Source organism: Schistocerca cancellata, chromosome 4 (assembly GCF_023864275.1).
Source record: "Schistocerca cancellata isolate TAMUIC-IGC-003103 chromosome 4, iqSchCanc2.1, whole genome shotgun sequence".
Classification (NCBI taxonomy): domain Eukaryota; kingdom Metazoa; phylum Arthropoda; class Insecta; order Orthoptera; family Acrididae; genus Schistocerca; species Schistocerca cancellata.
Genome location: NC_064629.1, coordinates 437,654,330 through 437,666,771, shown reverse-complemented (window position 1 = coordinate 437,666,771; position 12,442 = coordinate 437,654,330). Strand labels below are relative to the sequence as shown.

The following is a 12,442-nucleotide window of genomic DNA, read 5'->3' as shown; positions in this document are numbered from 1 at the left end:
ACCGCTCGGCCACTCTGGCCGGCGAATCACAAAAGCGGGGCATTCGAATGTCACCAAAAGAACTTTCGGAACAGTGGCACATTTCGAGAAAAAAAACTGGACTGTCACGAGAAAAACGAAACGAATGGGCATCCTATTCTGGCTCAGTCTGTTGCTTTACAGAAGCCTAAAGAAAGAGATCTACAAAACTTTTACCTTATGCGGAGCACCTGTAGCTGCGCGTAAGAACCCACCGGTAACATCCTCGTAACAGCTCAATACATACCCTGTAAGCTGTCCTAATCCACATCAAATCGTGCAAATTATCTGAGGAATATGGAACTGTCTTCCGCATCGCAGGGACTGCTCCTGCACGGAATGGTGAGAGTGGCCAGGCGCCAAGAAACTGCTCTGCCCCCCCGCCATGGAATACCACAAGCCGGCGTCCTTGGACAGGTTCTCGAGCGACGATAAGCGCTGTTCGTTGACAGATACTCGGCGGACGCGCAACGCGCGGCCTTTATATAGAGACCGACTGGGAAGGAGCGCAGAGTCGCCCTGTCCAGCATGTCGCAGCTCTACCTGAGGACGATCGCTTTCTTCGACAAGTACGTGCCCCCCAAGCTGCGGCCTCTTTGGGAGCACCCTGCAGGTACGCTGTCTCTCTGCCCACTGTACATTAAGATCGTTTCACACTTGACGGGATGGAACAGAAGGTCAAAACGTTCCACAATGCATTTCAAATCACACAGACCGCCAACGGAACGGAACGAAACAGACGATAGTTAGTCCATAAGTAAGAGTGGTTTAACAGCAGCGTACGGTGATCCAAAACATGCCATTCCAAATTATTTAGCTGAAACTTTACGAACAAATTCTTCGGAATGGCCGTTTACACTGCAGCTGCATAAATTGTATACATGAAACCTTCGCTAATTCGGAATTCACGAAGTGAAACGAACCCTTACCGTACCAGACAGCTCATTTGTTGAAAATATTTGCTCTCCCTTCCCATACGCTTCACCTATGGCCGGTAGTGAATAACGTATGTGTGTATTATTGTTATTAACAAACACGCAACAACGTCAAATTCTGCTCAGTTCGCTTACTGAAGGCTGCATAATGAACTGTGTTAATTTACATCTGTGTGATCGCTTAAAAGTGTATTGAAGTGTCCGCAGCTCGTGGTCGTGCGGTAGCGTTCTCGCGCGCGGGTTCCCGGGTTCGATTCCCGGCGGGGTCAGGGATTTTCTCTGCCTCGTGATGACTGTGTGATGTCCTTAGGTTAGTTACGTTTAAGTAGTTCTAAGTTCTAGGGGACTGATGACCGTAGATGTTAAGTCCCATAGTGCTCAGAGCCAGTTGAATCATTTTTGTATTGAAGTGTCGTGCAACACAGTACAGCAACCAAGATGAGTGTTAGGTACGGTGATCTAAAACATGCCAATCCAAATTATTTAGCAGCAACTTTACGAACAAATTCTTCGGAGTGGCCATTTACACTGCAGCTGCATAAATTGCATACATGAAACCTTCGCTAATTCGGAATTCACGCAGTGAAACGAAGCCTTACCATACCAGACAGCTCATTTGTTGAAAATATTTGCTCTCCCTTCCCATACGCTTCACCTATGGCCGATAGTGAATAACGTATGTGTGTATTATTGTTGGTAACAAATACGCAACAACGTCAAATTCTGCACAGTTCGCTTACTGAAGGCTGCATAACGAACTGTGTTAATTTACATCTGTGTGATCGCTTAAGTGCATTGCAGTGTCGTGCAACACAGTACAGCAAATAAGATGAGTGTTAGGTATAGATATAAATCATGAACTTCGGGAGGTATTGGGGATGAAAATATTGTCGTGGTATCATCGTGAGGGAGTAGTGCCTCTTTGGCTGCTATAGACTATATCATTATAGCTCCAGATGACAGCAACAATTAACTGGTAAAGTACGTTCCGTTGCAGAGTAAATGTAGCATAGAAATTTCCAGTAAAGCACCGATTTTCATTTTGGTATACATATAGTAATGTATCGGTTTATGTACCGTGCCTTTAATTTGTTTAATCTTATTGTTCGTTATTGTGATACCATTATATTAGTTGCTCTTAAATTAAATATAGTGACAGTCTTTCACGTAATATTACAGTTAACTTAGTTTTTATTTAACCACTACATACGCTGTATATTCCTAGTTATAACTTCAGATAACTATTTTACCAAAAACAATTGTTATACTGATTTTCAGTAATTCAGACTGAGACTCGTAAGTTTGTCCGAATTAGTGAGGCTTCACTGTATTTGTTTATTGTAAACAACTGCATCATACCTGCTGTTACGTTATTTTTTTTGTCCCAGACGCGTTTCGTCTTCTGTTTCAAAACTATCTTGTATGAGCAATTTGAAATATATCACGAAAAATTAATTTTAGATTTAAAACAGTTTACGTCCTGATTTTTGCATTATATAAAAGATACTTACAGTTACCTTTCCTAATGCGCACCCTGGCAACGTTCCTCTTCCTTCTGGAACCACGTGCTGAGAGTGACATTTGCACTCCACTTGAGAGCATATTGCGCATAATTGGGTTGAGACTGTGTTGATGAAAACCGCAAAGAGGGAAAATGCAATTTATATATGCGTAAAATGCACGAAAATTTGTTTCAAAGTTGGAAATTTGTGGTGAGGTCTTATGGGACCAAACTGCTGAGGTCATCGGTCCCTAAGCTTACACACTACTTAATCTAACTTAAACTAACTTACGCTAAGGACGACATACGCACCCATGTCCGAGGGAGGACTCGAACCTCCGACGAGGGGAGCCGCGCGGACCGCGACAAGACGCCCGAGACTGCGCGGCTACCCCGCCCGGCCGAAATTGGTTTCAATTACGGCTGTGGTCATATGGACAATAAACAGGAACGTTGATAGTACTTACAAAAATCCGTAAGACCACATTATTGTATGCGAAAATCAAGACGTGAACTGCTTCAAGTCTGTAAATGAAATTTTGTAGATAAAAAGAAGAATTTGACATTTCAGAGGATCCACTAGCCAAGCAATTTTCGTAACAAATCTAACTAATCCGTCAGCTAAATGCTTCTAATAGAACCTAACCGTTGGAATAAACGCGGAATTCTTGAATATCCCGACGTTCATGAAGTACCGCAATTAAGTTTTACTCCATAAGCAGTAAGACCATTAACACTTGTTCGCAGTCAGCATCGAATGCGGAAGTAGTGTATCACAATTCGTTCTGTTATTTTTCTGATTTACTCCATATGTATAAATAATATTCTGTACTAAAAGTTTTGATCAGTATTTTGCAAGAAAGGCAGGTGCTAGAGAAAAAAAAGTCACCCAAACTAAACATAACTTTGGTAAATTACGGGAGTATCATCTATGCCATCTGCTAGCAAATCATGTAAACTCATATTTGTGTGTGTGTGTGTGTGTGTGTTCGTATTTTGCAAACATTGTATCTGACGCAGAAATAACGGTAGAGGTTGTCAGCACGTATGCATTTTCGTACTTCTCTTCGCGGTAATATCACATTTCTTCTTTACTAACAACTTTGGCTGAGCGCCTGCCTCTATCACAGGCCCCAGCTGCAAGCAATTTAGCATCGAAATTGGTACAGTGTGCTATCAACAGCATGTATGCGACATATAACCAAAAGAATTCGTCAACATAGACGTTGCTACCACTACTGGCGGAATTCTAATTTCAAGGCGGAGAACGAAGATAAAAACTCCGGCCACGCTTTCTTGGAAGACGCAGTATGTGAGAAAAAGATACACGAAACAGGTAAAGAAATTTATGCTAGAGAGTCGTCTATTTCGGAACTGGGTGCGAATATCACTGCATGTGAGCAGTTGCTTTTAAGCGATCCAAGGGTGTCTTATTTTCTCGAAATACTCTTCTTTTTCATAATTTTCTGAGGATTCTTCCGGGAATATAATGCAAGCTTTTTTTTTCCACCACCTCGATGTTCATTGTGTAATTCACTCGAAGCATCACTTCTCGGTAGTTTATCATTGTAAAATTGTGAGCAGCGCCAGCAAGAAAAACTTCCCTGCAAAAGATAAATATGTTAACATCGAACATAAATTTGTTATAACGCCCTTCCTGATAGCATTTGTTTGGAGTGAGGAGTTATAGACAAGTAAGATTTTGACGATAAACAGTACAGACAAGATGAGGATAGAAGCTTTTGAAATGTCGTGCTGTAGAAGAAGTCTGAAACTTAGATGGGTAGATCGAGAAACTGATGAAGAGGTACAGAATATAACGATTGAGAATAGAGCTTTATGGCCCATATTTATTTTAAAAAATAGGATGCTTGTAGGACACCTCCTAAGGCGTCAAGAAATCGTCAGTTTGGTAGTGGAAGAATCCGTGGGGGTAACAACTGTATGGGGAGACTACGGCTTAAATACTGTAGACAACTGAAACGGATGTAGGGTGCAATAATTATGCAAATATGAAAAGACTTACACCAGGAAAACTAGCGTTGAAGACTCCACCTTACCAGTCTTTGGGCTGATGACAACAACAACAATATTGTACAACTTACCACTGATGTCCGGTAAAAGTGATTTTTCACGATATGACGTTTGCACCAGAAACATCGGGAGAAGCAATTACCAAACTGATAAACGATCCTACAGTTCCCTATATCTACACTATCAAGGTGTTACAAAAAGGTACTGCCAAACTTTCAGGAAACATTCCTCACACACAAAGAAAGAAAATATGTTATGTGGACATGTGTCCGGAAACGCTTACTTTCCATGTTAGAGCTCATTTTATTACTTCTCTTCAAATCACATTAATCATGGAATGGAAACACACAGCAACAGAACGTACCAGCATGACTTCAAACACTTTGTTACAGGAAATGTTCAAAATGTCCTCCGTTAGCGAGGATAATGCATCCACCCTCCGTCGCATGGAATCCCTGATGCGCTGATGCAGCCCTGGAGAATGGCGTATTGTATCACAGCCGTCCACAATACGAGCACGAAGAGTCTCTACATTTGATACCGGCGTTGCGTAGATAGGAGCTTTCAAATGCCCCCATAAATGAAAGTCAAGAGGGTTGAGGTCAGGAGAGCGTGGAGGCCATGGAATTGGTCCGCCTCTACCAATCCATCGGTCACCGAATCTGTTGTTGAGAAGCGTACGAACACTTCGACTGAAATGTGCAGGAGCTCCATCGTGCATGAACCACATGTTGTGTCGTACTTGTAAAGGCACATGTTCAGGCAGCACAGGTAGAGTATCCTGTATGAAATCATGATAACGTGCTCCATTGGGCGTAGGTGGAAGAACATGGGGCCCAATCAAGACATCACCAACAATGCCTGCCCAAACGTTCACAGAAAATCTGTGTTGATGACGTGATTGCACAACTGCGTGCGGATTCTCGTCAGCCCACACATGTTGATTGTGAAAATTTACAATTTGATCACGTTGGAATGAAGCCTCATCCGTAAAGAGAACATTTGCACTGAAATGAGGATTGACACATTGTTGGATGAACCATTCGCAGAAGTGTATTCGTGGAGGCCAATCAGCTGCTGATAGTGCTTGCACACGCTGTACATGGTACGGAAACAACTGGTTCTGCGTAGCACTCTCCATACAGTGACGTGGTCAACGTTACCTTGTACAGCAGCAACTTCTCCGACGCTGACATTAGGGTTATCAACTGCACGAAGAATTGCCTCGTCCATTGCAGATGTCCTCGTCGTTCTAGGTCTTCCCCGGTCGCGAGTCATAGGCTGGAATGTTCCGTGCTCCGTAAGACGCCGATCAATTGCTTCGAACGTCTCCCTGTCGGGACACCTTCGTTCTGGAGATCTGTCTCGATACAAACGTACCACGCCACGGCTATTGCCCCGTGCTAATCCATACATCAAATGGGCATCTGCCAACTCCGCATTTGTAAACATTGCACTGACTGCAAAACCACGTTCGTGATGAACACTAACCTGTTGATGCTACGTACTGATGTGCTTGATGCTAGTACTGTAGAGCAATGAGTCGCATGTCAACACAAGCACCGAAGTCAACATTACCTTCCTTCAATTGGGCCAACTGGCGGTGAATCGAGGAAGTACAGTACATACTGACGAAACTAAAATGAGCTCTAAAATGGAAAGTAAGTGTTTCCGGACACATGTCCACATAACATTATTTGTGTGTGAGGAATGTTTCCTGAAAGTTTGGCCGTACCTTTTTGTAACACCCTGCATAAGCCACCTTACGATATCGGGCCGAAGGTACTTCCGGTATCCGTCTACACCTTCTTGCCTGTTCCAGTTGCGAATGGCGCTTAGGAAGAATAATTATCAGTAACCCTTCGCGTTACGTGTAATTTGTCGGCTTTTCTGGTTGTGGTCAGTTCGCGAAACTGTATGTGGGAGGAAGTAAAATGCAATAATATACTCTCTCGGAACTTCAATCGTATACTCTCTGTGGTGTACAACGGCTGTCTTGTAGTGTCTATCACAGGAGTTTGTTGAGCATCTCCGCAATGCTTTCGCATCGACTAAGAGACTGCGCTGTTCCTCTTTGGGCCTTGTCTATCCTAACTGGTAACGGCCCCAGACAGATGAGCAACACTCAAGCATCGGGCGAATAAGTGTTTTGTAAGCCACTTCCAATTAATCTCACCCTGGTATCTGCTTTTCTTACAATTTGTTTTATGTGGTCATTCCACTTTAGGTCGGTCCTACTCCTATGTAATTTACTGATGTTGCTGTTAGCCGTGATTTGTAGCCAGTAGTGTAATTGTACCGTAGTGAACTTTTTTGCCAGTTTATACGGTAAACGTTACATTTTATTTACGTTACGGTCAACCACTATTCCTGTACCAATCGTAGATCCTCTGTAGGTATTTCTTGCAACTCGCTACGGTCTTCTGGCGCTGCTACCTTCCTACAGACAACCGCATCGTCTGCAAACAGCCTCATGAAGTTTCCGGCGATATCCACTAGATTATTTATATATTTTGGATCTGTCGATAGTGTCCTATTAAGAGCGACGTATTGAGTTCTGTCTGAGAGAAAGCCCTGAATCCAGTCACAAACCTGTTCCGATACTCGGTAGGCTCATAGTTTTTCACTACACGACTATTCAAAATGGTTCAAATGGCTCGGAGCACTATGGGACTTAGCTGCTGAGATCATCAGTCCCCTAGAACTTAGAACTACTTAAACCTAACTAACCTAAGGACATCACACACATCCATGCCCGAGGCAGGATTTGAACCTGCGACCGTAGCGGTCGCGCGGTTCCAGACTGAAGCGCCTAAAACCGCTTGGGCCACTCTGGCCGGCACGACTGTTGGGAACTGTATAAAACGCCCACTTTAAGACAAGAAACACGCCATCAACCTTGGCGCCTTTGTCTACAATATCCTGGATCACACAGCCGAATAGAGTGAGCTGAGTTTCGCAAGATCCATGTTTGCGGAGTCAATGTTAATTTTCATAGAGAACGTTTTCCTTCTTCAGATATGCTATAGTAAGTGAGCATATTCGTGAATAAGCCTAGCGTCACTGTAAAAAGACGTACACACATCAGACGGATACACACAACACTGCATGTGTCGCGCTAAACCACCCGTGCGCTGGTGAAGAAGAAAGAAATAAAGTAATATTGGTCTAATGTGGCATCGATGTCAGTGGGGACGGAGCACAAGCTCGGAATGGACAAGGAATGGGAAAGCCACGCCATTTCCAAAGATGGTGGTAAGTTCCAGTGGGACCAAACTGCTGAGGTCATCGGTCCCTAGGCTTACACACTACTTAATCTAATTTAATCTAACTTACGCTAAGAACAACACACACACCCATGCCCAAGGGAGGACTCGAACCTTCGAAGGGGGGGGGGGGGCCGCGCGAACCGTGGAAAGGCACCTAGACAGCGCGGCTACCACGCGCGGCCATTTCCAAAGGAAACATTCTCGTGTTTACCTGAAACGGTATAGAGAATTCACTGCAAAACCGGTGTCTAGATAGCTGCACGGAACTTTGAATCCCACTCAGCTAGTGGCTTAACTGCTGAGATACTTTGCTCTTTCACTGGTAAGTTTAGAGTTTTAGGGGTGCGGTGTACCATCTGAATATGGAGTGCTGTTTCCTAACTAATTCGAGCTGATAATACAGACGCTGGGCCAGCTCGACCGCGAAAATCAGGTATCGTATGTGGTGTGCACAAAGAAAATTCAGCATGGACGAATGAACAATACTCGGCGTCCGGTGCTGATATCTTGCTAGCTACTGTCGGTTTGCATGTGATCAATCAATGTTCGACGTTCCAAAAATATGGCATACAAATAATTGTTAATTTACTCATTGTGGCTCGTATTGTTAACATGACTATGTTATTTTCCTGAAGAGTGAAAGGAGAATAGCTCTCCTTCAGTCGCAAATCGTGATTTTTGTTAAAATGCGCTATGTTTTTAGAGCCCTGCCGACTCAACTTCTGATACATTACATAATTTTGACGTAACAGTTATTTTTCGTACTGCACGCACAGAGACTAGATAGAATATGATATAATTATGGCTAATGTATTCTTACAAGAGTTACTCACTCGCTTAATAGCAAGTAAGCATTTGTGGCACTGATAATTTACGCTGTATGAAAAAAGCCTTGCGTATTGCAGTATTTCACTTATGCACGTATGTAAAGATATGAGGTGACTTCAAAAAGTAAATTACGCATTATTATCGCAGGCCATTGAACTCAGATTAGGAAAGACAAGGGTTCAAATACGCGTCCAGCTATCCAGATTGCCGGCCGGTGTGGCCGAGCGGTTCTAGGCGCTTCAGTCTGGAACCGCGTGACCGCTACGGTCGCAGGTTCGAATCCTGCCTCGGGCATGGATGTGTGTGATGTCCTTAGGTTAGTTAGGTTTAATTAGTTCTAAGTTCTAGGCGACTGATGACCTCAGAAGTTAAGTCGCATAGAGCTCAGAGCCATTTTGAGCTATCCAGATTTAGGTTTTCCGTGATTTTCCTAAATCGCTCCAGACAAATGTCAGGATGGTTCCTTTGGAACGGCACAGCCGATTTCCTTCCCCATCCTCGAAACAGTCCGAGCTTATGCTCCGTCTGAAATGACCTTGGTATCACCAGAACGTTAGTCGCTAATCTTTCTTTTTTTTATTGTGGCAGACCAAGTAACTTTTATTGAATGCTGCACTGTATTTGTAAGTGACAGAAATACGTGACACTGTTTTTCAACACAATCGCCAAGTTCCTGCAAACAACGCTCGGAACGTTAAAGTAATCGTTCAATTCCGCGACGACGGAAATCCGCTCCTTTGTCGCAGACCCACTTGATAACCGCCGAATGGACGTCTTCATAGTTGGAAAATCTCCGATTGTGGCGAATCAGTTCTTCGACTGCCTGGACATGGCCGTCTGTGATCGACGTCGACGTCGACGATCAGCATCACCCACGTCTGTGTGGCCAAGTCAAATTGTCGACACCATTTCACCTTGGGTCGATGCAACACTGAATTTGGTCGATATACCAACAGAATTTGCTCACAGGAATCGCACTGTACCGCGAACTTCAACTTTTGAGTACGTTCCCAGTTTGCTGCGCCATTTCACTCTCACAGTGCGATGCCCGTGTCATCCGCACACCGCAGTGGAACTGCGTCGGCAAGAATCCCAGAACATGTACTCTTTTCTGACAATACGCCCGCCGCTCTTGTTGCGCAATGACCTTAGCGCGGGCCGTCATGTGTAATTCACTTTTTAACATAATGGCTTCCTGCAGACTTCGGAGATGACGGGTACAATGCACACACAATGCGTGTTTTAAAACAGAATTACAGCTAACTGCGTGCATATAACTTGAGTAGCAATTTTTGTTTGTTCTCTGCTTAGTGACCTGTCACGTCGTGATCAACTCTGCCGGGAAAGTTATATCACATCCGTCTTATTCTTTAGGAAAGAAAGCGGTGTGTCTTTTTTCTTGCAGAATATGCGAACTTCGTGCACATTAAACGGTAGCCGGGGTCCCTAAGGCATGCTAATGTGGTGCACTCTGCGCGTACGTAACCGTTTTTCATCTCAGTTCGTTGCAGAGAGTTTCATCGCCAGTATTCGACCGCCAAGGCGTGGGCATACAAGCACTGAACTGTGCATCAGCGTTCTGGGTTAAAGTCGAGGCTTCTGTGGAGCAGTGCTTTTGAGTTACTGCAATCGCATTAGGGAAGACCTACGTTGAATTCTTTAGCCTGCCATCCAGATTTAAGTTTTCTGTGGTTACCCTAAATCACTTAAGGGAAATGCCGGGACTATTCCTCTGAAGAGGACGGCCAATTTCCTTCCCATCCACTCCCTGCCAGTCTTTGTGCTCCACCTCGAATAATTCCGTTGTCGAAAGAAGCTAAGCTTAAATCTTTCTTCCTTTTTTAGAAAACTTCTCCGGCGTGTCTCGCGGAGTGTGGGAATCTGACACTATCGTTCTTCAACCAACTTCGACTGCTCCCCACAGAAAATTTATATCCCCGTAAAAGGAATAATTTTTCTGGCTCAATTTGTTTGGTCAGTAAAATAAACACTCATGTATGTACTTAGTGCCCACAGTTCTCCCGAAACCGTCTTTGTACCACTCAGCTGAAAACCACGTTTCACCGATTATTTATCGATGGTCGCTGATCGTGTTAATTTAGGACACACGACATTTTGACAGCATCATGATACACAAAGAACAGCGAGCGGCCTCTCTACTCACAAGCATTCACGACAAAGATTACATGCTTATACTTCGAAATCCTGAGGTTTAACATATATATTTGTAATTCAGCACAACTGTTGTACTGACAACTAAATATTATAAAATAAAATAAGGATAGATAAAATAAAAAGATATTTACGTAGATTCTCCACAGCTAATTACAAGATGACAGCCTCGTCAGAAGTTGTTGATACGTTTGCAGAAAACTCTCCCCAGAACGTTTCATTTTTATATGTTCTTCAGACGGATATGTAATGCAGAGAAGAAGACAAAACGTCTAAAATCTACTAAGGTTTTTTATCTCACTGGAACAGAGTGTCCAATCTCGTAATAATGAATTCTGTATAAAAAGTGCTTGCGTTTAATAGGACCAAAACGGATTTGGTTTTCTAAGAAGATAAAACTGTTGCGAGGGTGCAGGAAGGCGTATTGACGACGCAAACCCCTGAAAGAAAGCTAGAGTATTGTCACAGCACAAGAGACAGCGCTATGAAGCCGAGGGGGTCTGAAGTTCGTGTGAACGATGACGATTGACATGGGAGTGCACGCAGAAATATTGAAACATCTGCGATTTTGAGAGGCTACTAGTGCACATGAGAAAAATATAGAAAAAATATTTGATAAAATGTTGAACATTGTCATCCAGTGTGGTGCAGTCGATGCTAATTTGAATGATAACAGTTGGCGCCGCCAAAAAAGTTGGAATAATAAGCTATAATTCAAAAGAGAATGAATAGGCTATAGGCCTTTTCTTTCATTTAATCACCTTCCCACGAATCATCCTCAAAAATTAGATCGACGCAGTCAATCAGAGCTCACCATCATTTTGTAGATAACAAAGAAAATATCACACACATGTGTAGGAGAATACTTCTTCAAACGTAGATGATACACCGGAACACTGTTTCAAGATAAAGGCTATGAAATTTATTGTTCAAAATTAAATAGTGCAGGTCGCAAATTCTGAAACTAACATTTCATTGCAATCAGTCTACACCATATGAACAGATACAAATTCCGTTGCGCAAATAGACATAACATTTGACGTTTAATAGATAGAAGCAGTTTAAATAGTATAACATACAGTTGTATTATACATATACAAAGAAAAAAGCGTACATAGTACACAAATTAAAGAAACACTTTTCATTAAATAATCAATTTTTAACAGTGTAAATGTCAGCTTCATTAAAGGAGAAAAATACAGTTGTTTTTGACGGTATTTGGTACCTAGAAAGGAAAAAACACAATGGATAAAGTACATAGGCTCTATATTTTGCCTTCTAAATACTGTCTGATGTGACAATTTTTCTCTACCAAATAAATATCGATATTCTGACTTGTTAGGGTGATAGGTGTCCTATTATTTCGCTTCTCAGCAGCTTGCCATAGAAAATTGTTAAGAATACACGTTAAAAAGTTGGCTTTGGCCATTAATAAGTTCTATCATTACTAGCTCCTTAAACCCAGAACATTAAAAGTGGGTGGGGGGGGGGGGGGGGAAGAACGTTACATTTCTGCCAAACCATCGTAAAGTTTAGTCCACATTTTATTAAAAGGAAGTCATAATTTATAGATTATGATTTAATTAATTACAATTATTCGGTTTCCAATGGTACGTTACATACAAAATTAATTACAAAATGTCCATTTTGTACCATACTGCAATCATAGGTTTTACGAGGGTTTT

General features: G+C 42.6%; 1 protein-coding gene across 1 annotated transcript in view; it reads left to right on the top strand.

Annotated features, from left to right (window-relative positions):
- Positions 1 to 479: 479 nt before the first annotated feature.
- LOC126183606 (mitochondrial pyruvate carrier 2-like) overlaps positions 480 to 12,442 on the top strand; it is a 63,444-nt gene continuing 51,481 nt past the window's right edge. Inside the window, exon 1 of the mRNA XM_049925717.1 lies at positions 480 to 631. Coding sequence (XP_049781674.1) covers positions 547 to 631 — 85 coding nt within the window. The 5' untranslated portion in view covers positions 480 to 546. The remainder of the gene's footprint in view (positions 632 to 12,442) is intronic.